Source organism: Piliocolobus tephrosceles, chromosome 1 (assembly GCF_002776525.5).
Source record: "Piliocolobus tephrosceles isolate RC106 chromosome 1, ASM277652v3, whole genome shotgun sequence".
NCBI lineage: Eukaryota > Metazoa > Chordata > Mammalia > Primates > Cercopithecidae > Piliocolobus > Piliocolobus tephrosceles.
Genome location: NC_045434.1, coordinates 176232057 through 176258351, shown reverse-complemented (window position 1 = coordinate 176258351; position 26295 = coordinate 176232057). Strand labels below are relative to the sequence as shown.

General features: G+C 46.1%; 1 protein-coding gene across 5 annotated transcripts in view; it reads left to right on the top strand.

Moving 5' to 3' along the window:
* The window catches only part of MAST2 (microtubule associated serine/threonine kinase 2), a 253329-nt gene that overhangs the window by 216017 nt on the left and 11017 nt on the right, over positions 1-26295 (top strand). For all 5 annotated transcript variants that reach the window (XM_023221482.1, XM_023221483.1, XM_023221481.1 and 2 more), the window contains 10 exons: positions 545-620; positions 6229-6307; positions 10048-10202; positions 12143-12218; positions 14542-14751; positions 20650-20751; positions 22990-23122; positions 23957-24018; positions 24278-24363; positions 24817-25025. In XM_023221482.1, the coding sequence (XP_023077250.1) occupies positions 545-620; positions 6229-6307; positions 10048-10202; positions 12143-12218; positions 14542-14751; positions 20650-20751; positions 22990-23122; positions 23957-24018; positions 24278-24363; positions 24817-25025 (1188 nt within the window). The remainder of the gene's footprint in view (positions 1-544; positions 621-6228; positions 6308-10047; positions 10203-12142; positions 12219-14541; positions 14752-20649; positions 20752-22989; positions 23123-23956; positions 24019-24277; positions 24364-24816; positions 25026-26295) is intronic.

Below are 26295 nucleotides of genomic sequence, written 5' to 3'. Positions count from 1 at the left end.
TGCTTTGTACACTTGGGGGCCTTAATTATGAACTATCTTAAGGTTTACTACTGTCCTGAGTCCCTACCTGAGAACTTCTCTTTCCCCTTAAAACACACATGTTCCTGGTTTAGCCCTTGGATACAGTGCGCAGAGATATATATTCAAGAAACTTTTGGATTGGGGTCCTATTGCCCTTTGAGAAAGCATGAACATTTGGCTATACTCTCTGTACTGAATGAGCTCTTTAAGCCTTCTGAATGTTGGTTCACTTGACAAGACAGATTGAAGTCTCAGGTGTGTTCCTAGGAAGGCAGGAAATAGTCAAGTTGCTGCTAGATCTAGAATGGTTGTCTGAGAGATATGGGTTGTTATAGGAAACTTGGGAACAAGGGAGAAAACCTCTGGGCTATGAAACTTTTACTGAAACTCATTGAACTGATAGTGGCCCTGAGAAAATAACCATATAATTGCCAGTGCTAGGGGAAGATTTCTTGCCCGAAGGTCATGTCCGCCCTCCTCAAAAGCAAACCTCACACAGTTTCATTTCTTTTCCCATCAACAGGTAACAGTCCTTTGGACAGCCCCCGGAATTTCTCTCCAAATGCACCTGCTCAGTTTTCCTTTGTTCCTGCCCGTAGGTAAGTTGATAGAAAACCTCCTCTGGGACTAGCACCTGTGGCACTTGCATGAGGGTTAGTTGAATGTCAGATTCCTCCCTTAAGTGTCACTACTCTTTCAAGTGTATTACCTGAAGCTCTCATACATCAAAACTCTGTCTTTGCTTTCCTCTCCCAGGTCGTAATCATCGTGTTCTGGTCTTGTTTTGTAGGTGCCCCATGTATTTGTGTTTGAATATTTAAATAGGAGAGTAGATATTAAGTAAAAGTAGATTTATTTGTACAATTCACTTTTTTTTTGTTTTTTTTTTTTTGAGACGGAGTCTTGCTCTGTCGCCCAGGCTGGAGTGCAGTGGCCGGATCTCAGCTCACTGCAAGCTCCACCTCCCGGGTTCCCGCCATTCTCCTGCCTCAGCCTCCCGAGTAGCTGGGACTACAGGTGCCTGCCACCTCGCCCGGCTAGATTTTTGTATTTTTTAATAGAGACGGGGTTTCACCGTGTTAGCCAGGATGGTCTCGATCTCCTGACCTCGTGATCCGCCCATCTCGGCCTCCCAAAGTGCTGGGATTACAGGCTTGAGCCACCGCGCCCGGCCAATTCACTTTTTTTTTAAGTCCGTGATGTCCTGCGGGTATGTTCCAAAGCATTACACTCTCAATTGAGAACTGTCCTAGAGTGATCAATGAGAAAATAAGCTCTCCTCCAGGAGGACCCAAAGTTACACTCTTTATCCTCTCTAACTCAGCTAGTTTAAGGCGGCTGGAAGGGCCCTCTGTGTCTCTCTCTTTGACTTTGAACTGGAGTTCATTTGGGGGATAAAGAGACTACAGGGACTTCACTTTTCCTTCCATGAATTTAGAAAGATTTGGTGCATACAAAGCCATGCTTATGGTCTACCTCCCATGTTTCTGCCCTCTTGAGAGTGATACAAACCTGTCTCTGGCCCAGGGCAGCAACGCTGACAGCTCTGCCTGTGGCTGGAATATCATCAGGCCTTTGGAGAAAGCTGAATGAGATTAACCCATCCAAATCACATACCTAGGCTCTGTACACACATGGTTTCTTGTCAGAACTTTTCTAAGATACGTTGCCAGAGTTTATATTTATTTTATCTTATTTTTTAATTTTTTTTTTTTTTTTTTTTTTTGAGACGGAGTCTCGCTTTGTCACCCAGGCTGGAGTGTAGTGGCGCGATCTCGGCTCACTGCAAGCTCCGCCTCCCGGGTTTATGCCATTCTCCTGCCTCAGCCTCCCGAGTAGCTGGGGCTACAGGCGCCTGCCACCTCGCCCGGCTAGTTTTTTTTTTTGTATTTTTTAGTAGAGACGGGGTTTCACTGTGTTAGCCAGGATGGTCTTGATCTCCTGACCTTGTGATCCACCTGTCTCGGCCCCCCAAAGTGCTGGGATTACAGGCTTGAGCCACCGTGCCCGGCCTATTTTTTAATTTTTAACATTATTCTTTGTTAGAGTTAGTCTATAGTATAAGACCTCCAGGAAAATTATGGTTCCAGATTTGTAACCTTTAATGGATGGAGAATGTAATACAGCTGGAGGCCAGGACAGTTTTAATACTTAGACTACTTTTTAATAAAAGACATATTAGGAAAAGGGGAGGCTCCTGGAAACAGTGTTAACTCACTATTCCAATGATAACCCAAAAGAAATCCATCCTCTTTCTAGGATTATTTTTGACTGAAAAGAACATGAACAGATTGGGATAAGTTTGATGACTGACTTGGGTTTCCTCCCTCAACCCACTTACCTTATTCAAAACAAATTTTATCCAGGGTTGTTCCACGGGCTCATCTCTCCTACCCTATGGAAATTCCAATTTGTTAAGCAAGGATCCAGATAAGATCACTTACAGTATAAGAATATGCTGGATTGATGTATTTGTTTTTCCAACCCAGGTGGAAAGACTTATCCCAGACTTCTTGCCTGGACTGTATATAAACTGTACTCTCAGAGTAGGTATGAGCTGGGACACCAAGACCTGTGGCCAGATCCCCATAGTGGCATTAAGTTATTTTTCATTCATTCGATAAATATTTGCTGAGCACCACCAAGTAGAGCCAGGCACACTCGGCTGGGTGCTTAGTTATGTAGTGGTAGCAAAATAGACATAGTCCCTGCTTCCCTGAAACTCAGGATGTAGGAGAGTCTGTGTACTGGTTGTTTCCTCTGTAAGGAATTCTGCTCCCTCAAATCTTCATTTAGCTAACTCATTCTTATGATTCATATCTCATCTTAAACGTCACCTCTTCAGAGAGGCCTTCCCTAAACATTCAATCTAAAGGGGCCTTCCTGTCTTTCTCCATCAAATCATCCAGTTTTATTTTCAAAATAGTACTTTTCAGTTCCTGATATTTTCTTTTCTTTTTTTTTTTTTATTATACTTTAAGTTCTAGGGTACATGTGCATAACGTGCAGGTTTGTTACATATGTATACTTGTGCCATGTTGGTGTGCTGCACCCATCAACTCATCAGCACCCATCAATTCGTCATTTATATCAGGTATAACTCCCAATGCAATCCCTCCCCCCTTCCCCTCCCCATGATAGGCCCCGATGTGTGATGTTCCCCTTCTCGAGTCCAAGTGATGTCATTGTTCAGTTCCCACCTATGAGTGAGAACATGCGGTGTTTGGTTTTCTGTTCTTGTGATAGTTTCTTATTTGCATATTTTCCGTCTCAATTCAACCACGATCAAGTCACCTTTAATAGAGATACCTTCATTTGTTGAAAGCTCTGTGTCCTGGTGGGAAGACAAATGAGTAGTGGGAGAGAAACACAAACAAGTATACGGTTATAAATTATGACAAGCACCATAGAGGGAAAGAGCATGATGCTGCATGAAAGAACAGGAAGAGGGCCGGTCGCAGTGGCTCACGCCTGTAATCCCAGCACTTCGGGAGGCCGAAGCAGGTGGATCACTTGAAGTCGGGAGTTTGAGACCAGCCTGGCCAACATGGTGAAACACCATCTCTACTAAAAATACAAATATTAGCCGGGCATGGTGGCGCAGGTCTGTAATCCCAGCTACTCGGGAGGCTGAGGCAGGAGAATCACTTGAATCCGAGAGGCAGAGTTTGCAGTGAGCCGAGATTGTGCCACTGCACTCTAGCCTGGGCGACAGAGTGAGACTTCATCTCAAAAAAACAAAACAAGAAAAGAACAGGAAGAGACTAAAGCCAGAGAACCTCCATTGGGTGGCCATGTAAAGCCTCTCTGAAGGATGAGAAGCAGCTGGCACGTTAGATGTGAGGACCCAGGTGTGTGTAAACCATTCTAGGCAGTGGGAACAGCCTGTTCCATTGATACCGTGGGTCTGTTTCATTGCCTCGGTTTGGGAGTAGGACCAACTGGGAGGCTTCAGGGCCTGTTTTTTACCACTGAGACACAAACAGGTCTATGCTAAGTGGCATGACATTTGAGTCATGTGCATGGAACATGGATCTCTGGGCTGTCCTCTTACAGAACATAGGAGGAAAAGCTGCTGGTTATTGGTGGGGTGGGGAGAAGTGTTTCAACCCTGCCAAACGGAGTATCAGGAATTGTTTGTTTCTGTGTTACTGGCTGGTGCTTTGGAGGATCACATTGGTTTGCAATATCAAACAAAAGACAGATTGAACACTAAGGATAGACCCATTGGTCCTACAATTTCACTTCAAACTATCACACATTCCTAAACAGAAGGAATGTGCCAAGCTAGACCAAATACCAAGATTCAAAAAGATTACTCTCTCTGGTTCCTTTGGTTCTCACTGTAATGTGTATTTTTTTACTACAGCCATAGCCACAGAGCTGACAGGTAATAGCGGGTATAATGGGGAGAGGGGCTGGGAAACTGCTATGCATGGCGAGACAATATGGTTTGTGATGTTGTGGTTGGTGAAAACTGGTTGTGATGATTCTTCTCTGACTGGGTATGAACATTGGGCCTTTCATATCTTGCAAAGAGGCCCAAAGGGATCTCCCTCTACCTGCTGGAACCAAGGCTCAGAGCTCATGTGCTTGGATGCAGGAATTGCCGAATAGTTCCAAACTTCTGAGCTTAGGGACAAGTCATCCTTATTCCCACAACTTTGCACAGTCAGGTGACTGCGGTGACCAGACAGAGGAAATAGAGGCATCATGTGGTGGCATTTCTTCCTGACTCTGGTGGCCCCTGCCGTTCATTATGCAGAGAAATAGCTGCCATGCAACTGGTTTTCATTTCTATCTAAGGGGAGGAAAACTCACATGTGCAAAAGTGTATTTGACAAGGGTTTGGGAAATCCATCCATGAGTTATACTTGTCTCATCTTTGCTGAGCTATTTCCTGGAACCAACTTGCTTTATTGTGTGGTGCTCCCAGGACCCAGCAAAGAGGTCAGAGAGAACATCATGTCTGAGCACCTTACCTTCCTGGACATGTCTGAACCTCAGAGACTAGGTTCCAGCAGAGTTATAGCCTATATGTGCTGCTGCCAGGGTGGCATGAAGTTTGAGTCCTGTGCATGTGGCATGGAACCTTCGACTCACCCCTTACAGAATGGAGTAGAAAAGCTGCTAGGTATTGGTGAGGGTGGGGAGGAGTGCTTCGAAGGGAGAAGCCCCAGCAAGATGTATTCCTTTTTGCTTCTTCCTCTCCCTGTCCCTGCCATAACCATGAAGCCTTGAACAAACCACCCAAATCTTAAGATCCTAGTGTTTTCTCTGTAAATTTTAATATGAACTTATAAAGATGCTCCATTGCTGATAGTCTAAGGTTCTGTGAGTAGCAGCAAAAAAAGTATCTAACTTCAACCAGAGCAGGCTGTACCCTTAAGCCCTACAAAAAGAGAATACACCACATCCCACAATCCAAGCAAAGAATCACACGTTCATGTTATAAAAGTTTCAAACTAGATCCTTGCTTGATCTTTCCCCTCTACAGTAAAGCAAATAACTGTGTGTGTGTGGGGGAGGGTTGTTTGTTTTCATGAGAGCTTTGGGGAGCATCCTTTTGAGAGCAGCAGGAAGCCTCCCCCAAAGCCTCATATACAGCTAAGGGTATGTCACCTCTCTCCTCTTTCATAAAGTTACTGTCACTCTTCAACAAACATTCCCAAAGATCGGTTTTATGAGTCCTGATGGCCCCTAGGCAGCCTATAACTATTTCCCATTGATTAGCTCAGTTCAGACCCAGGTGGTGGCCCACTTCTTCCTGTTGTCAGCCAGTGGCCTAGGGAAGACCGAAGAGCCCTTAACATGGAGCCTTCACAAATGGAAATAGCTGCATTTCAGTGGCAGTTCTATCTTGTGATGTTGCCTGTAGCTGGAATCCTCTGTCATTGTTTCTATGAAAGTAAGTTGAGAGTATGAAAATGTTTATTCCAAAACCACAGTGTTGTATGACAGATGTTCTTCTGTTATACAAAGTCATGGACTATTTTATAGTCAGAGATGTCTGTCTTTTCAGGGAAAACAACAATAAGCCCTCTGTAGGAGAGAGAGATAAAAGCATGTACTGGACTGAGCAGTAATGTCTTAAGGAGGAGCCCTACAGTGAATCAACTGCCCCCAAATGCTGATGGACAGACAGGCAGGTTGTGGGTCAGGGTGTAGTCCTGTAGAAAGTGCCTAATACTTTTTTCTTGCATACAGGACTGATGGGCGGCGCTGGTCTTTGGCCTCTTTGCCCTCTTCAGGATATGGAACTAACACTCCTAGCTCCACTGTCTCAGTAAGTAGCCAAATCTGTGGCCGTATTTCCTTCACCCTGAGGAAGTACTTCCCTTTGGGTTATCTAGTGTTACAAAATGGTTGTCAACTTTTTCTCCAAAGTCAAACTCAAAGAGGTTGCTTAGAGATGATGCTGGGTGCAACAGAGGACTGGTGTCCCTTCCCAACCATAGCCAGCTCCATAAGTGCCTTCAGAAAGGATGACCAGTGCCCTCTCTGGGAATCAGTTACTTCTAGTGGAGGCAGAGGAGAGCTTGAGGATGAACTTTTGCTTTGACAGTGAGACCAGATATGGGGGCTCCTAAGCACACTTCTCCTACTCCTCCATTCTGATTTCTAGAACTGGAACCAAGAGCAGATAGATCACCTTTCTCATATCCGAAACACTTGGTAGACTCTCCTCTCTTTTTCGCCTTTTTCTTTCAAAAAAGAAGGGAAGAGTGATTGTTATTTGATATCCAAGTTTGATGTGTATGAAGTAAAAAGCTGGACCTGCCTCTAAAACGTTTCTTATGGAGAATGTTTTAGCCTAAAACACAAGAGCTGTACTAATTGCTGCTATGCACAATTGACCCTTAAGTAAGCCCTCATTGAGCAACCTTTTTTTTTTTTTTTTTTTTTTTTGAAACAGAGTGCCACTGTTGCCCAGGCTGGAGTACAGTGGCTCAATCACGGCTCACTGCAGCTTCAGCCTCCCCAGGCTCAGATGATCCTCCCACCTCAGCCTCCTGAGTAGACTGGGACTGCAGGGGCATGCCCACCCTGTAGCAGGCTAATTTTTTGTAGAGACGGGGTTTCATCATGTTTCCCAGGCTGGTCTCAAGTTCCTCGGCTCAAGCCATCCATCTGCCTTGGCTTCCCAAAGTGCTTGGATTACAGGCATGAACTACCACACCCAGCCGAGCAACTTTTTATTAAAACCACAGTTACAAGCTTGGCCAACTTTTTCTGTAAAGGGCCGAATGTAGAGTAAATGTTTTAGTCTTTGCAAGCCATACAGAAGCACGCCGTAGACCTGCTGACCCCATCCCCATTGCTTGCAGCATTCTTCAGGTCTTCCCTGCTCATTGTGCCTTTATTCCTGAATCTCGAGCAGGGAAAAGGAGTACATTTCCTCTCCCAACCTAGACGTTACTATCACATTAATCCAAAGATGTCACTGGTCTTTGGCAGCTGTTAAGTTTAAGGTCTTTCCCTAATAAACATCCCCTTTTCCAGGCTGGGTGCGGTGGCTCATACCTGTAATCCCAGCACTTTGTAGGCTGAGGCGGGCAGATCACAAGGTCAGGAGATTGAGACCATCCTGGCTAACCTGGTGAAACCCCATCTCTACTAAAAATACAGAAAATTAGCTGGGCATGGTGGCAGGCACCTGTAGTCCCAGCGTCTCGGGAGGCTGAAGCAGGATAATCGTTTGAACCACCAGGAGGCGGAGATTGCAGTGAGTGGAGATTGCAGCAAGCCGAGATCACGCCACTGCACTCCAGCCTGGGCAACAGAGCAAGACTCCATTTCAAAAAAAAAAAGAAAAAATCCCCCTTCCCATAACTCTTTACTCAAACAAGTGATTTTTTTAGAACCAAGGTAAGTCTGATCTATGTGTAAATATTCCTTTTCTGCAAATTTTAATAGACTTAACTCATTGCTCCAGCTTACTAGGATTCTTTAAAATACCAGTTTTGCCCACTGTAGTTTACATTGCCTCACTAGTTTCATGTTAGCTATAGCTGGTAAGAATACTTTTTGCAACTTTGATCCAAATCATTTATTAAAATGTGGCCAAGAAATAACCCTATGGAGACATCTCACTAGCTGTTTATAACTTCATGTATTATAGCATTCTGTGAGAGAAAATGTGCACTGTTAGCCAAAAAGAAATGCTGATTTCTCACTTGTTTATTAAGCCTGTGACAACAGAGTTGTCTCAGTGTGGTGCTTTAGCTTTGATTCTTTTTTTTTTTTTTTTTTTTTTTTTTTGAGGCGGAGTCTCACTCTGTCGTCCAGGCTGGAGTGCTGTGGCGCGATCTTGGCTCACTGCAAGCTCTGCCTCCTGGGTTCACGCCATTCTCCTGCCTCAGCCTCCCAAGTAGCTGGGACTACAGGCGCCTGCCACCACGCCCGGCTAATTTTTTGTATTTTTAGTAGAGATGGGGTTTCACCGTGTTAGCCAGGATGGTCTCGATCTGCTGACCTCGTGATCCGCCCACCTCGGCCTCCTAAAGTGCCAGGATTACAAGCGTGAGCCACCGCGTCCGGCCTAGCTTTGATTCTTAAATGGATTTAGATATTTAAACCCTGGCTCTGGAAGCAGTAGCTCAGGCCTATAATCTCAGCACTTTGGGAGGTCAGAGCAGGAGTTCCAAAAGACCAGCCTGGACAACACAGCAAGATCCTGTCACTTTATTAAAAAAAAAAAAATAGCTGGACATGGTGTCGTGCACCTGCAGTTTCAGCTGCTTGGGAAGCTGAGGCATGAGAATCGCTTGAGCCCAGAAGTTTGAGGCAGCAGTGAGCTATGATCACTCCACTGCACTCCAGCCAGGACAACAGAACAAAATCCTGTCTCTGAAAAAAAAAACAAACAGGCTGGGCGTAGTGGCTCACACCTGTAATCCCAGCACTTTGGGAGGCCAAGGCAGGCGGATCACCTGAGGTCGGCAGTTCCAGACCAGCCTGACCAACATGGAGAAACCCCATCTTTATTAAAAATACAAAATTACCCAGGCATGGTGGCGCATGCCTGTAATCCCAACTACTCAGGAGTACTGAGGCAGGAGAGTCGCTTGAACCTGGGAGGCGGAGGTTGCAGTAAGCCAAGATCGTGCCATTGCAGTCCAGCCTGGGCAACAAGAGCAAAACTCTGTCTCAAAAAACAAAAACAAAAACCCCAGATCAGTGATCAGTTTGGTAAGTAGAACTTGGGCTGACAATGTTTAACTTGCCTGTTCTCTTTGTCAGTCTTGTCAGGTAATGGGGGGAGTTCCCCAGTCCTGGGGCTGAATGGGTGCTTCAGCATTAGCTGTGCCTGAGGAAGTCCTGTGATAGCCGAGCACCCTCCCTCAGATGGCCTGTTGAGACTGGCAGTGCTGTTGTGAGGAGTCCTCAGTCACTGAGCCATGTTTAGAATTCATGAGTGTTTTCAGGTCAAGCCTAATCTTCGGGTCCAGATGTAAAAGTAATTTTCTTCCCTGCTGGATTTTCTTACCTGCTGGACACCAGGCCATAGCTGGTCTGTAGGCTGTAGTTGGCTAACCCCTGGCGTAATACAGTGGCCAGCTTGAGTCTGGGTGCAGCCTTTACAACCCCAGAAAAGGCACTTCTTCAGATACCAGCCAAAAGGAAACATTGCTGAGCTGCCCCCAGGGTGGCTCTCTCAAGATTGTGGAAGGGAGAACGTAAGAGGATGTTATTTGCAGCTGGGCATACCTAGAACATGTCCCAAGTGAGGAAGCATGATTTATTAACTACTTTTGCAGTTCTAAAATTCCATGAAGGTCTGGGCCCAACTCCCTGCACAACCTTTGAAGGACTCCAGTATATTGGGTTCCTCAGGGCTGAGGGCTCTGAAGGGCTGGAGAAGAACAGGATCAAGCACAGACAAGGCTAAGGGAGTGGAGGAAAGAAGATCTGCTTTGGGTTTATAGTGACTGGGAAGTTCCCTGACCATTTTCAGTCCTTCCCCATTCGTGGACTGCTCTGGCACATGTCTTTAATGCCACTTCTTGATGTTTTCCCCTCTAGTCATCATGCTCCTCACAGGAAAAGCTGCATCAGTTGCCTTTCCAGCCTACAGCTGATGAGCTGCACTTTTTGACGAAGCATTTCAGCACAGAGAGCGTACCAGATGAGGAGGGACGGCAGTCCCCAGCCATGCGGCCCCGCTCCCGGAGCCTCAGGTGAGAGTGCTGTCTGCCCACTGTCCCGGTGCATGTGGATTTCAGCTTGTTTGCATAGCACAGGGGTGGACACACTTGTGCTATAAAGGGCCAAGACAGTAAATATTTTTAGGCTTTATAGGTCATAGATCTCTGTCACATTCCTCAACTCTGCTGTTGTAGTAAGTATCCACAAATAATATATAAACTTTATTTACCAAAAAAAAAAAAAGTATTAGGCCATAGTTGGTCTGCAGGCTGTATTTTGCTACCCCTGGCATAATACATTGGTCAGCGTGAGTGAGTCAAGTTCAGCAAAGCCCAAGCTCTTTTTGGCTTCAGGTACAGCTCAACCCATCACCCCAGGAGGTATTTAGCAATACTGTCAAGTGATCCCTCTTTTGTTCTGTTTAAGGGTAGTTAGCAGCAGAAATATACTTTAGATTACATCCGATAAAAGGAGAACAATGGTATCATCAATTCTGATGGTTATCTGGCTCCAGAACCCATTGGCCCTGGGTATATGATCTAGGCCAGCTAAAAAAGTTGCTGCTGAAGACAGGTTGCTGGCGTGGGGAAGAAGCCCATTTCAAAAGCAGAATTAAATGTCCATTTGAATCTGTCTTTATTCTTATTCTGTGAATCACCTGGGCACATCTTCATCAAACCAAACAAACCTTAACAGCTGCTGATTAATTTTTGATTCTCCTTGGCGTTAACTGGTAAATCAGTGCCAGAATGTTAGGTTAAGGAAGATGATGGAGATTCAAATGAACATGACTTTAATGACTGAGCTCAGTATTGCAGGGTCCCCAAGAAGTAATTGATTGGCTAATATGTTCAGGGCAGGATCCCAGAGGAGCAACAGTTCCTCCCAGAAAGAATCCCCTCAGGTAATGCTGGCACTGCACCGGGAGTGACAGGGAAGCTGGGCCAGACCACGATGACTGGTTCAGGTTCAGAGATTGATGAAGATGGTATCTGGGGCTTCAATGCGAAGGATCAAGCATACAAACGAACAGGTGTAAATCTCCAGTGCCTTTCTCTGTCTCACAGAGGAACATCTGAGTCTTGGTGGTCTCAATAACCCATGCACAGAGAAGGGTACCTTTTAGGCCAGTTGAGATTGAGAGGCCCACAGTGATGCTCAGAGAAATCCCTGGTAATTACTCTGAAGTCCTTGGTAATGTGCAGCAGTACAGCAGGCAAAACATGGCACATTCCAGGGAAGAAAGACAGAGTGGGACAGTTGTGGACCTAGCACATCTGGGATCATGTGTCAGGGGCAGTAAACTTGGCAAGACCCACATATCCGTTCAACTGTGTGGCTCCAACTTTGAAATTTTTTAAGGAGATAACAACCACACATGAGCCAGAGGGGGAGATTTAGGTTATCAGGGAAGATAATAAATTAAAGCAGAAAACATATTGACTCCCTTCAGTAAATGACCCAGATGTATAACTCACAACAGTCTGGACTGGCCTCATTCATCCCTAAGTTAGGTCCACTGGCTGCAGCTAGTTTGGAAAAAAATGTACGTGTGCACCGTCTTCCTTTGGTTGCTTTGGTAGTTTTTTTATTTGCTTTGTTCCCAAGAATATGCTGGGGCACACCCAACCCTATTGGCCAAAACTAAGAGGACACAGAATCCTACTCTGGGGAAGGTTATCCTGGGAAAGCCACCAGTGAGCTTAGTAGTAGGTCCCTTTCTAGGTCTTTCTAGCCTGGAAGAGGTCTTTGTGAAAACCAAGCCTAGCTCCATATAGTACCATTTTGAACTGAACAAGGTACACTGAAAACTCCAGGAATAAGAAAAGCTCTAGAACTCAGTACCCATTAAGGTGGGAATATGTAGGCCGCTGAAGATGGTGGGAGGAGCAGGGTCTCTGGGGATGGCCATCTTTCTCCTTGATAGTTCCATAGCTCTAAAGTAACACAATCATTTCTTTTCTTTTTTTAGTCCTGGACGATCCCCAGTCTCCTTTGACAGTGAAATAATAATGATGAATCATGTGTACAAAGAAAGATTCCCAAAGGTAAGGATCCATTTAAAAGGAGAGTAGCAATGCCCCCCAGGGTGGCTGCCTACAGCCAGCCCTAATGGGAAGACTCTGGAGTGAGGGAATGAAGCGCTCCCTCCAGAGATAACCAAGAAGAAGGACAGAAAGTCAGCCAGGAGGCTGTGGACACAGCAACAAGGGCTTCCAGACTGCTTGAGAAGGAGACAGCAGGAAACTATGAGTTTGGAAACTGTATTTGCAGAGCCTTTGTTTCTTCACTACCCAGAAGTAGAGTTATCCAGAGGGGAATGTCAGAAAGGTATCCCACCATGTATTAAAGAGGAAAGAAAGAACTGGAGGCTTTACTTCTCACCGTGCATATGAGGATCCATGAGTCAGGGTTCACTCATTACAGAATTTGCCCTCTGGTGGCATCGTCATTTGATAGATATTTCTTAAGCAGCACCTCATTACCAGGTGTCAGAGAGTACACAGAGAGAAGTAGGCTGCACTGGCAAGAAGGCCAGAGGGAGCAGTAGGTGTGGGAAACAGATCTCAGAGTTGCTTGGTACCATTTAAATTTTCATTTTCAAGCAGGAAAATGCTTAGGAAGGAAAGTAGGTTGGTATCTTGAGATAGCTGAGAAGTAGCAGTCATAACTCTGCTGCTTGGCTGTGAACCTCCTTGTATATGGAACTAGAATCTTGTTTCCCATTTGCATGTCTCTTTTTCTGTTAAGAGATGGAGTCTTGCTCTGTCACCCAGGCTGGAGTGCAGTGGCGCCATCTTGGCTCACTGTAACCTCCGCCTCTGGGGTTCAAACAATTCTCCTGCCTCAGCCTCCTGAGACGCCGGGACTACAGGCATGCACCACCATGCCTGGCTAATTTTTTTTGCATTTTTAGTAGAGACAGGTTTTGCCATGTTGGCCAGACTGGTCTCGAACTCCTGACCTCAGGTGATCCACCTGCCTCAGCCTCCCAAAGTGCTGGGATTACAGGCATGAGCCACTGCACCCGGCCCCATTTGCATGTCTTTCTCAACACCACATGCCTGTACACTCTGACCTGGCCTTCTGAAGATAGGCCCTGTTCCTGACTGAGAGGTGATACTGGACTGCAGAACCTGTGCCCCGTGGTCTGCTTTCCAGCTTTGGAGTGGCACTAGACAATAAGCGTGAGGAAGGAGGCAGAACAAATAGCTAGGAATTCATTTTGATGTACTTGGTGTTTATGAAGTTTGGGAGTATATAATGTTGAGAAATGTATCTCATGCTTGTCCTCCTCCTTGTATATTAGGTGTTTTTGTAGCATTGGATGTTTGTGTTTATAGGCATGTTTCCAGTTCCTTCCTATAGGATGAACTATTGTTGGAGAAAATGTGTTAAGATTCCTTCACTTCCTTCTTTCTCCTCTACTCCCACTCTTTCACCTCTTCCTCTTTCATTCTCCACGTAGACACAGCACATATATATGTATGTAAGTATACATTCACCTAAACACACACTGGAAATCAGAAATCACCACCTGGTAGCAAAAGAAATAAGGCAGAGTCTTAGATAGGCAGCTAAGAACTCATTCACAGATGTGTATTTGTTGTTTTGACATGACCGTGTAGTTAGGTCCCTAGAGGTTTGGAGTCAGCCCTCTATTCTCCTTTGCTGGGGATCCAGGCCAGGGTTATGTTCCTATCCACAGTCCCCCATTCCAACTCGCCATCTGTGACCAGACAGGTTCACTAAGCAGCTCTCCAAGCACCTGCCTAACTCCCTTGGGTCCTAAGGTTAAGTAAGAGGATCCTGAGATAAATGAAACTCTCTCTGACTTAAAGAACTTCCCAGTTTAGAAACCAGCAGTGTCCATACACTAAGTTTACAGAGTTGGGAGGTCCAGTGGAAGAATAGAGGAATGGAAACCTGTTTGCCTGGGGAAATGAAAGACTTCCCAGGGGAGACACGATACTTGAACTGAGATTAGAAGGAGAATTAGTTTGCCAGGCAGGGTGAAAAAGCCATACACAGAGAACAGCATAAACAGACAGGCATGAAATAGCATAGTAAAGGAGGAAGATAGCAAACACTTGTATGTCCTTACAGCAAAAGAGCTTGCCCTGAAGGGAGTTGGGGGAGATGGGCAAGGCCAGGTGAAAGAGGGCTTTGAATATAAAGCTAAGGCATCTTGACTTGACTTTACTTGAAGGTGATCTATTAATGTCTTCAGTTATCAGGTTTCCCAAATGCAGTGTAAGGAAACCAGGATCACAGGGAGCCCATTATTTTGCTATTTCCAGGTCCTTCAGGCTTAGCTCCAACTGAGCTGGGACTAGAAGGGAAGTGTGTGTTTCTTGCTTTTCTTCCCAGGCCACCGCACAAATGGAAGAACGACTAGCAGAGTTTATTTCCTCCAACACCCCAGACGGCGTGCTGCCCTTGGCGGATGGAGCCCTGAGCTTTATTCATCATCAGGTGATTGAGATGGCCCGAGACTGCCTGGATAAATCTCGGAGTGGCCTCATTACATCACAATACTTCTATGAACTTCAAGAGAATTTGGAGAAACTTGTACAAGATGTGAGTGTCCTTGTGCTGGGGTACTGAAAAAACCTCTACCTGGTATTGGATTCATAATCCCAAGCTAGGATCAGGGCGTTAGTGGTATTCTCAGTCTTCACAGACTGCGTCTTAGCCACCCTCAAAGGCAGAGTTGAGGGGCTTAGATTCCTCCTCAGTCCCCTGCAATACTGAGAGAAGCCTGCTTGGTATCAAAGGAACTCACTTGTGTTCCTTTTCTAAATCCAAAGTTGCATCACTCTGCACGAAGCTCCACCATGGGTAGTACTCATAAGTATTTGACTAGGAGGTTTGCTACCCAAAGCCAAAAAGTGGCTCCAGTGGCTGTGATGGGCTTTCTTCTACTGGAAATACTGGTTTAAGCAGAGCCTTCAGACTGTTTTATCCTCAGCCAAGGGAAAACAGGTATGAGGCTTGCATGATGGGTTTAGCCATTTGCATGGAGAGTTCTCTAGTTAGGACTTACATGTTTTGAGACCTGATCCTCCCTGGTGTGAAAAAATCTCTGGGAGGCTAAAGGTAAAGTAATAGAGATGGCCAAGACCAAAGCACATGAGAGTTCTTAAGCACTGCTTAAGCACTGCTTCCTGCACTAGCGCTTCCTTTGCTATCAGCCTCTTGATTAAGGTGGCCAGATGCCATCTCACTCAGACCACAGCAGCTCCATGTTATCCATTAATACGGTTTGGGGGAGAGAGAATGTGCCTGTCTCCCCAGAGCTCATCATGTCACTAGAGAATTTCCCAGTCCAGAACCCCTTATTACCTCCAGACCAGGACCTCTCTCTGGAGTAGTACCGACTGAGCTGAGGGCCCCGGGCTGATGATCAAAAGGACATCAGTGTGTTCATCTAGAAATAAGGAGGAGCTCGGAGTTTAAACACATTTTCAGGGAACAGTTCAATCTAGAGAAATGATTATTGTCAAGTAGTGGAAAGTTTCTAATATATAAAAAAGAGCAGATTGTTCTCAGTACCCCAAAAGACATAATTAGTCCAGGGGGCAGGAGTTACAGGAAGAAAGAGTTTGATTTAATAGGTGAAAAAGTACTTCCTTCTACAAAACTATCTTTTTCTGATTTCAAAAGAAATACTTAAAATCAAACATTGTAGAAGTATAACTTTAGAAAGCCAGAGTCCCGTGAAAATCACTGGTAGATATTTGTTTCTGTTCAAGAAAAGCTTTCTGACAGTTTTCCAGCAATGGAAAGGGGGACCCCAGAGACATTTAGGAATCAGGGATTACTGCATTCGATAAAGGATTAATGTAGAGTAACTTCCAAGTTTCCTGGTACGTTTAAGATTTATCTTCTAAAATGCTGAAGTCAGAGCCTTGCTCAAAACCTTTAGGCATTTTCCCAGACTGACTGCTTGTGTGGTTAGGTTGTTTGATACAATAAGAAGAGCACTGAATTTGGAGCCAGTTTGTTCATCTGTTCCCTAATTTGCAAGGCCTTTGGAATGCAGAAAAGAATTCAGTGCAGGCTCTACCTTAGGAAATTTGCCATCAGTGGGGTTACAGACCCATCAACATGTACTTAATGAAAATAACAGCTATTACTACACTGAATACTTTATATGAATTCTCTCACTTCCACTGACTACAGTACAATATGATTGATGAGCACTAGAGGTAAGTAGGTTCTGAGCACAGAGAAGGATATGCTGACTCTTTGTGGAAAGTTCAGGGAAGGCTAAATCTTAAACAGGTAGGAGTTCACTAAAGCTAGGAAAAAGCATAAACAACCTCTTGCTTGGGCACAGTGGCTCATGCCTGTAATCCCAGCTCTTTGGGAGGCCAGGGTGGGAGGATCACTTGAGCCCACGAGCTTGAGACCAGCCTGGGCAACAAAGTGAGACCCCCCCCTTCTACACTAGCCAGCCATGGTGGCATGCACCTGTAATCCAAGCTACTCAGGAGGCTGAGGTGGGAGGATTGCCTGAGCCCTGGAGGTCGAGGCTGCAGTGAGCTGTAATTGTGCCACTGTACTCCAGCCCGAATGACAGGGTGAGACCCTGTCTCTTAATAAATAAATAAGTAACCTCTCAAAGGTGTAAAGAAACTTGGTACATTCCAGAAATTGCAGATGAAGTAGTTTGCATAACTACAGTAAAAGATGCCCATTGTGGAGCCGGGCATGGTGGCCCATGCTGTAATCCCAGCACTTTGGTAGGCCGAGGCAGGCGGATCACCTGAGGTCGGGAGTTCAAGACCAGCCTGACCAACATGGAGAAAACCCTGGCTCTACAAAAAATACAAAATTAGCTGAGCATGGTGGCATATGCCTGTAATCCCAGCTACTAGGGAGGCTGAGGCAGGAGAATTGCTTGAACCCGGAGGTGGAGGTTGTGGTGAACCAAGATAACACCATTGCACTCTGGCCTGGGCAACAAGAGCGAAACTCCGTCTCAGAAAGAAAGAAAGAGAGAGAGAGAGAGAGAGAAAGAGAGAGAAGAAAGAAAGAGAAGAAAGAAAGAAAAGAAAAGAAAGAAAAGAAAGAAAGACACCCACAGGGGAAAAACTGGCAGATGATTTTTTTTTTTTTTTTTTTTTGAGATGGATTACTCTGTCACCCAGCCTATAGTGCAGTGGCGCTATCTTGGCTCATTGCAACCTCCACCTGCCAGGTTCAAGCAATTCTCCTGCCTCAGCCTCCCTAGCAGATGAGATTACAGGTGCCTGCCACCACGCCCAGCTAACTTTTGTATTTTTAGTAGAGACAGGGTTTCACCATGTTGGCCAGGCTGGTCTCAAACTCCTGATCTCAAGGGATCCCCCTGCCTCGGCCTCTCAAAGTGCTGAGATTACAGGTGTGAGCCACTGCGCCTGACCTGCTGGCAGATGAATTTGAAGAGTTGGACTGGGGGCCAGATGCTGAAGGACCTTGTGAGGAGCTTAGATTGTATCATGAAGGCAGTGGGTATCATCCAGTGTGACAAACTGAAAAATGACCTGATCCGATTTTAGAATAATAAAAATCAGTAACATTCATGGAGCATTTAATACATGCTAGACACTACATTACCTCGTTTAATTTATCTGATGAAATCTTCACGACCCTGTAAGGAAGGTACTTAATATTATTTCCTAAATTTACAGATGAGGAAACTAAGTTAGCTCAAGATAACTTATTTTTTTAAGTAGCAAAACCAGGACCCAGTCCCAGGTTTGGCTTATTCCAGAGCCTAAGATCATACATTTTCAAACAGTCAACAAACACTGACTGACATCTGCCGTATAGGAGGCACTCTGCTAGGCTTAGCATTTGAGGAAAGAAAAAGGGCCAGTCGCGGTGGCTCACGCCTGTAATCCCAGCACTTTGGGAGACTGAGGCAGGCAGATCACTTGAGGTTGGGAGTTCCAGACCAGCCTGACCAACATGGAGAAACCCCATCTCTACTAAAAATACAAAATTAGCTGGGCATGGTGACACATGCCTGTAATCCCAGCTACTCGGGAGGCTGAAGCAGGAGAATCGCTTGAACCTCGGAGGCGGAGGTTGTGGTGAGCCAAGATCGAGCCATTGCACTCCAGCCTGGGCAATAAAAATGAAACTCTGTCTCAAAAAAAAAAGAAAAAAGAAAAAGACACAGAGCCTCTTTACTCACTAGGCCCAGCAGTGTAGCTGTAGAGACAGACAGCTCGTTATGAAACAGCGTGACAGTACCATGTGGTATGCACGAACAGCCAGGAGAACATGTTAAAGACAGCAATTACTTCTTTTTCTTCACATGTGTATGTATATGTGTGTTGGGAACAGGAGACAGGTTTTAAAAGAATAAATGGGATTTCACCAAACGCTCATCCTTTCTCTTCATTTCATAACCAATACTTAAAAAAAAGAAAAGTCCTCATTTACTGTTTTTCTTTCCTTGTATCCTATTTACTATTCAATCTTCTGCCTTCCGGTTTCCCTTCCCACCTTACCAAAACTGTTCAGGCAAAATTCATCAAGAAACTCACTGTCCAATTGCCAAATCCTGTGTCTGCTTTCAGTTCCCATCTTCTGCCACCTCTCTGTGGAGCACAGTGGATACTTCCTAAACCCCCTTCCCCAGTTGTCAATTCACCGTTCTCGCCAGTCGTGCTGCCTCTTCACAAGTTCCTTTGCTGCCCACCTCTTCATACTGGTGTGTCACAGGGCACCATCCTGCATGCCTGTTCTCCCCTTTCCCCTTCCTCCACTCTCTCTCTGATGTCTTGCCACCTGCTCCCGTGTCTTCAGTTGTCATCTCTATGCTGAGGACTTCCACATGTGGCTGCCACTCTTACTGTTCTCCTAAGCTTCAGATCAGTGCACCCAGCTGCCTGGTGGACTCCTCCACTTTGACTTCCCCGTATTGGTTCTTATTCTTTGGTTACACGTAATAGAAATCTGACTCAGAATAGTTTTAAACAGTAAAGGGAAACATTATAAGAGTAAAAAGGGTAGGTCTTAGAGAATTGAAGCGAGGGATATAACCAGGCCTTAAGAAGGAACCAGAACTAGAAACCACAAGCTCCAGGAAGCTCAGGAAGTCTTCATTCTTTCTTTTCCTGTATGCATCTTTTCTCTATCTCCGTGGTAGGTACAGCCATCCCTTGTCACAGTTCTCAAACAGTTTCTGCCACACTGATGTTAACAATTGTCTTTCTATCCTTTTTTAAATTCTTAGGAAAGTGATCCTCCCTGGTCAGCTATTAGAGGTGGGAGGGAAGGTGCAGACACACAGCACAAATGTGGCTCCTAGAAACCAGAGCAATTCTCAGGGAAAAAGAGAAAGGCCTCTGGACCAAGCAGATACCCAAGAGACTCTCTCATATAGGTGCCTGAAACTCTACACGCCCAGAACTGAGCTTATCTTTTCTGCCTAGCTGTTCTTTCTCTAAAACCAAATGCAGTACATTCTTTACCTATCACCTAAATGGCTTCTTATAGTTACTATTTCACGTATTCATTGAAATTTTCCTAAAATTGAAGTTGGAGTTGCCTTCTGTTTGTGCTGCTTTCACCCTTATCTGCCTTGGTAGTAGCCCACGCCTGTCCCTTTGTCTGCATTCTTCTGTCTTGACCCACGCCTTTTTCTATTTATTTATTTATTTATTTATTTATTTATTTATTTTTGAGACAGAATCTTGCTCTGTTGCCCAGGCTGGAGTGCAGGGGCACCATCTCGACTCACTGCAAGCTCCGTCCCCCAGGTTCACGCCATTCTCCTGCCTCAGCCTCCCAAGTAGCTGGGACTACAGGCGCCCGCCACCACGCCTGGCTAATCTTTTTGTATTTTTAGTAGACACGGGGTTTCACTGTGTTCGCCAGGATGGTCTTTATCTCCTGACTTCGTGATCCTCCTGCCTTAGCCTCCCAAAGTGTTGGGATTACAGGCGTGAGCCACCGCACCCAGCCGACCTATGTCTTTTTCATCTGAATTATTAGAGTTGCCTGCTAATGGGTTTTCCTGCATTTAGGCTTGCCCTCTTTAGTGTACCCTCTACACTGCAGCCAGAGTGATCCTTCTGAAGTACCTTTCTGGTCATATCACCCTCAGCTTTGAGGTCTTTCTACTCCTTACAGTCTAGAGTGGAAAGTGAACATCAGTGAAGGCGCCATTGAGAGTTGCCCCTTGAGCTGGGGTCTGCAGGGTAAGTGAGGCTTGTTGGATGGAGGAGCAGGTACAGCTGTATGTCTGTGTGGCATTTCTTGGTGTCATGTAGTGTTCTAAAGCTCAAATGGTTCCCTATGAGCAACTCGCTCCCTCTCACAGCCAGCCAGCCAGCCTTCTCTGAGTTCCTTGCTTGGCGGAGCTCTCTGTGCTACCGAATTGTTTCTCCCTGGATTCAGCTCTGCCCAGTCTGGTCCTGCTTAGCCCAGCCACACTGGGCCAATAGATTGCTTAAGCAACCCTTCTTTTCTCTATAGGCTCATGAGCGCTCAGAGAGCTCAGAAGTGGCTTTTGTGATGCAGCTGGTGAAAAAGCTGATGATTGTCATTGCCCGCCCAGCACGTCTCCTGGAATGCCTGGTGAGTGGACTCTAGGAAAGTCGGGTGGGCAGATTTGGAGGAGGGCTATGGAGAAAGTATCCTGGTGACAGCAGAACCGTGGTGGTAACCACTGCCATTTCTGTCGCTTAGGTCCTTATTTAAATATAATTTGCCACCAGTGGGAGACTAAACAGATTTTTGTGAGGACAAATGTATGGTCCTGAGGGGATGTGGCAAGGAGAAGTATTAGTCTAGCCCACCCTCACATGATCAGGGCTCACCTCAGTGGGGGCCTTGGGGTTGAGGAGCGTCAGGAACATAGCCCAGTTTAGTTTGCACAAGTTGAGTCCTTCATTTAATTTTCAGCAAACTTGACTGGGTACCTACTTCGTGCTAGACACTGGAGATACAGACATGAATGAAGCACAGTCTCTGATCTTGGGATGTTTCCTCTACAGTGGAGTTGGGAAGCATAGGCATGAGGACATGTAAATAGTAATTACAGTACTGCAAGAAGTGTTACAGTTGAGGTCAGTACGCAATGCAACGGGAACCTGGAAAAGGAAGTGCTTTAGTCTTCCTGGAAGGAACAGTCAGTGAATGCTCCCCTGGGGGATATGAGGCTTATTCAGCAAACTGAAGGATGAGTCTGTTTCCCAGATAGAGAGCATGGGAAGGGGCATTCAGTGCAGCACAGGGTGGGTTTGAAGAAGTGCTGAGGGGTAAGCCTGGAAGGTAGGGCTGTGACAGGGTCACGGAGGGTGTCGGGTTCTCGGCTCTGGAGTTTGCATTACCCTTACGGCCACTTGGAGGCACCAGGAAGTTTAGGTAAGAATGTGACATGGCCACATTTACTTTTTTCTTAAACAGTATTATTAAGGTATAATTTTCATACAATAAAATATATCCCTTTGATGGTACAGTTCATTGAGATTTAACAACATACACTTGTAGAATCATGGCCACAGCTGACATAGAGAATATTTCTATCATTTAAGTTCCCTTGTGCCCCTTTGGAGTCAGTCCCCTCTTCCTCCTGCTCCCAGGCAATAACTTACCTGCTTTGTTTCACTAGGGATGGGTTTGCCTTTTGTACAGTTTCCTAGAAATGAAACCATGTTTCTATGTGGTTTCTGTAGTATGTTCTGACTTCTTTCACTCAGCATGTTTGTAGAAATTCATACATGTTGCATTATCAGTAATTGGTTCCTATTTATTTCTGTGTAAATATTATATCAGATTTAGTCCTAAGAAAGATTACTTTGGCTGCAACATGGATAGTGAATTGGAAGAGAGGGCAGGATGAGCCAGGGACATCAGGGCAGAGGTACTCAAAGCAATTCATGTGAGATGGGGTGGCCAGAACTCAGACAGTGAATGGTAGGATAACAGAGAGAAAGAGGTGGATTAGAGGGGTATTTATGAGAGAGACATTCTGACCAAATAGGAGCTAAGGAAGAATAAGAAGTTAAAAGGGCTTCCAGGTCTGGCTTAGGTTATATCCAGATAGGTACAGTTCTCCAAAACAGTGAGACCACAGGGAATGAGAACAGAGTTCAGAGCAGAGGCTAGTGCTGTGATAGAGCAGAAAGCCTCTCCCTCAAGAACACGAAGTCCTTGGCTAAGCAGGGGCTTGGAGTCAGACCTGGGCTGAATGCTGGTTTTCTGTTCCTTCCTACCTCTGTGATTATGGACAAATCAGTGCATCCCTGCAAGCCTTGATTTCCTCAGTGAGGTCAAAGAGTTGCTAGAAGGTTTAACCCAGTGTGTGGCACTTAGTAGGCACTCAGTTATTATGTGCAGACAAAGACTGTGCTTTTCAATGGATCTCTAGCCTCTAGCACACAGGAGGTGCCCAGTAAATATTTGAAGGTATGCATGCACCAGTAGGGCTGTGCCAAAGCTCTTATGAGTCATAATTGAGTGTGTGCCAGGACTGCTGTGGACTGGGCATCTGAATACACCAGACAGTGCCAACTGGCTGATGTAAGGCATGGGACCAGATCAATAGGCTCTCTTTAGAGTAAAACCTCTAGTTCTTATTGCCAGGAAGATAGCATATGCTGAGTATGTCCAATCTGGAGGTAACCTGTAAGACATCTTCGTCCCCATTCCTGTGATCCCTGAATCATGTTATTTCTGAATATTGAGGGGTGGAAGTGTCCTGTCACAGAAAAAGTCTTGTTCATCTCAGTCTACTATATGCTCTAAAACCAAAGAGGCCAGCAGCTTTCGCTTCTATCTGTCACCACTGACTACCTCTCTCCCTTGGTACAGGAGTTTGACCCTGAAGAATTCTACCACCTATTAGAAGCAGCTGAGGGCCACGCCAAAGAGGGACAAGGGATGAAATGTGACATTCCCCGCTACATCGTTAGCCAGCTGGGCCTCACACGGGACCCGCTAGAGGGTGAGCATACTGCCTGGTGGCTGCAAAGAGGCCCCACCGCTGCTGGCAAGCTCTGACAGCAGGGAAGCTGCTTGGAGAAGAGACTTAGCTTGGACATGGACACAACATGGCCCCGGGGGCCTCAGGAATTTAGGATGTACACTGTGCTCTCTGTGACAAAACAGTCTTTCCTTTGGAACTGCTGTTCACATCTGCCTGGTAGATCCCAGCCTGGATTGCATTGGCCCGGCTGAGTTGCATTTAGAACCTCAGTTCCAAAGAGGTCAACAACAGAGAGCCACAATCACATTTGCAAAAATGGTCACCTCCTCTGCAACTCTCTTGCCTCTCCTCTTGGCCACCTTACAGGTCTTCCTGTGTCTTTAGGGTGGTCCAACACAGGGCTTCAGAGGATACCGCCATTCTTCTGGGCTTCCTGCTGGACCCCTGCAGCAACCATGGGCTTCCAAGTCCCTGGTCTGTAGGTATCCTGCTTCTGCCTTCTATGCTTCCCAGCCCCATCCAGTGAAGCAGTCTTGGCCAGCAGGATGGGAACTAGTAACCCAGTTTCAGATCCTGTTTTCCAGGAAATGTCCCAAAGTTTATAGAAATTGCCAGGCCCTGTGAATGGCAATGGACTTCTGGAAATGGGAGTAGCAGTAGGATTTGGCTTGTTTCCTGATCCAAAAGCTGGGACTACATTGGGTATAGTGCCATGGGACTGAATTTACATCCTAGGCTGATGCAAAAAGCATTAATGCCTACCCTACATGCACCTGTTGTGTGATCTGAGGATACTGCTGAGATACCTGACATTGCCACGCACTCTTCTCTTGTGTCTTTGTTTTGTTTCAGAAATGGCCCAGTTGAGCAGCTGTGACAGTCCTGACACTCCAGAGACAGATGATTCTATTGAGGTAAAAAGCCTGAGCTCCTGCCCCATTCCTGGAGCCTGGGCCCTACGAAGCAAAGAGCTATGAGTTCTCTTTAAGAGAATATCTGAAGAAGGGATGGGGGAATTGGTGACAGCAAACACTGAGAAGTCATTCTACTTCCAGAAGAACGGGCAGGGGACTGCGCTAGAGCTAAGAGCTGAGAACGCTAGAGCCACAGCTTCTGCAAGGATATGGGCTCTGAGAAGCATGCCTGTCTCCTGCCTTTTCCCTTGTCTTCCAGGGCCGTGGGGCATCTCTGCCATCTAAAAAGACACCCTCTGAAGAGGACTTTGAGACCATTAAGCTCATCAGCAATGGCGCCTATGGGTAAAGGGCAGGGGTCAGGGTGTGGCCAGGACTGAAGCCAGGTCAGCCTTTGATCTCTTCCATGTGAGAGTGTATGCTGCCCAGTCCTCTGGGCAGATGCCGCGGGGTGGACCCTCTCACTCCCAGAAGCCTCCTGGGTGGGCAGGAGTTCAGATTCCTCTGACATCGATCATTGTTCCTTTCCTAGACAAGATTCCCACACCTCTTATTACCACGCATCCTCCTCTCCCTGAGCTCTGGGGAAGCATTGAGCCATGTCATCAGGACATGGTCTGTCAGAAAGTTTAAGAGTTCTGTGGGCCAGGGGGTCCCAGAGCCTTCTCATTGGTATGCATGCCCCTGCCCCTTTGTTCTGTGCATTAATTAAGGTGTGAGAGAAGGCAGTTTGGGTGGCAGAGAGCACAGCTCTGGTGCTGAGGGTCCATGGGGGATGGGCTGGACTGTGTTTCCCAGGGCTGTATTCCTGGTGCGGCACAAGTCCACCCGGCAGCGCTTTGCCATGAAGAAGATCAACAAGCAGAACCTGATCCTACGGAACCAGATCCAGCAGGCCTTCGTGGAGCGTGACATACTGACTTTCGCTGAGAACCCCTTTGTGGTCAGCATGTTCTGCTCCTTTGAGACCAAGCGCCACTTGTGCATGGTGATGGAGTATGTTGAAGGTACTGAGGCAAAGGTGGCCTGGCATGGAGGCCAAGGCACAATCTGAGCCTTAAACAGGGACCAGCAGCTTTTTTACAGAGGTGAAGTTTCGGGGCCCAGCTTTGTAGTCCACCTTTGGCATTGGTTTCTGCCTCAGGATCACAGAGACCATTTGGCCACGGTGGGCACAGAGCTCCCTGCCTCTGCCAAGAGAGGCACTCTGGGATAGGAGGTCGCAGGCCAGCAGCTATAGAATCCTGCACCCCAAAGCCTGCACTCTCTCTACTGCTGGTATCAGACAGCAACAGAGGAGGCAGCAGAGCTGCAAAAGCCCAAGATTGGGTGCTCGGAGGATTGCATCTGGACCCTCAGAAGAAAGGAAAGCCATTAATTACCCTGACTGGCTTGCAAAGGGGTAATTTAAAACCCTTAAAACCATGCAAAATGCTCTGTGAGTAGAACGGAAGAGCAACATGGGGCATAGTTCTGGAGAGAGGCAGCAGCTTTACCAGTGGCCTTCCCTCTCACCTTCTCACTGTGTGTACAGCCTCCGAAGATATTGTGCCTAGTCCTGAAGCTGAAGCTGAAAAAAACTGTCCTTTAGTGTTTACTAGGTACATGCTGGGAGTTCACAGTGTTACTTTACTCAGAAACTAAAAGCCAGTAAGAAGGAAGTAACATGAACAAATGTTAATGTCTCAGCCAGATGTGTTTACACTATGCAGTATTCCTGTCCTAAAATATTAGGCTGGTACAAAAATAATGGCATTTTTGCCATTATTTTGAATAAAAATCTGGGTTCCTTCCCTCTCTGGCCTGAAAAATGTCTATGACAGCTATCAGCAGATTTACTTTACTTTGCGCCCCAGTCCATACCCTGTGTGTTAGTCCATTTTCATGCTGCTAATAAAGGCATACCAGAGACTGCGCAATTTACAAAAGAAAGAGGTTTAATGGACTTGTAGTTCCATGTGGTTGAGGAGGCCTCACAATCATGGCAGAAGGTGAAAGGCATGTCTCACATGGCGCCAGACAAGAGAGAGCTTGTGCAGGGAAACTCCCCTTTATAAAACCATCAGCTCGGCCAGGCATGGTGGCTCATGCCTGTAATCTCAGCACTTTGGGAGGCTCAGCCAGGCAGATCACCTGAGGTCAGGAATTCAAGACCAACCTGACCAACATGGCAAAACCCCATCTCTACAAAAAAATGCAAAAATTAGCTGGGTGTGGTGGCGCACACCTGTGATCCCAGCTACTCGGGAGGCTGAGGCAGGAGAATTGCTTGAACCT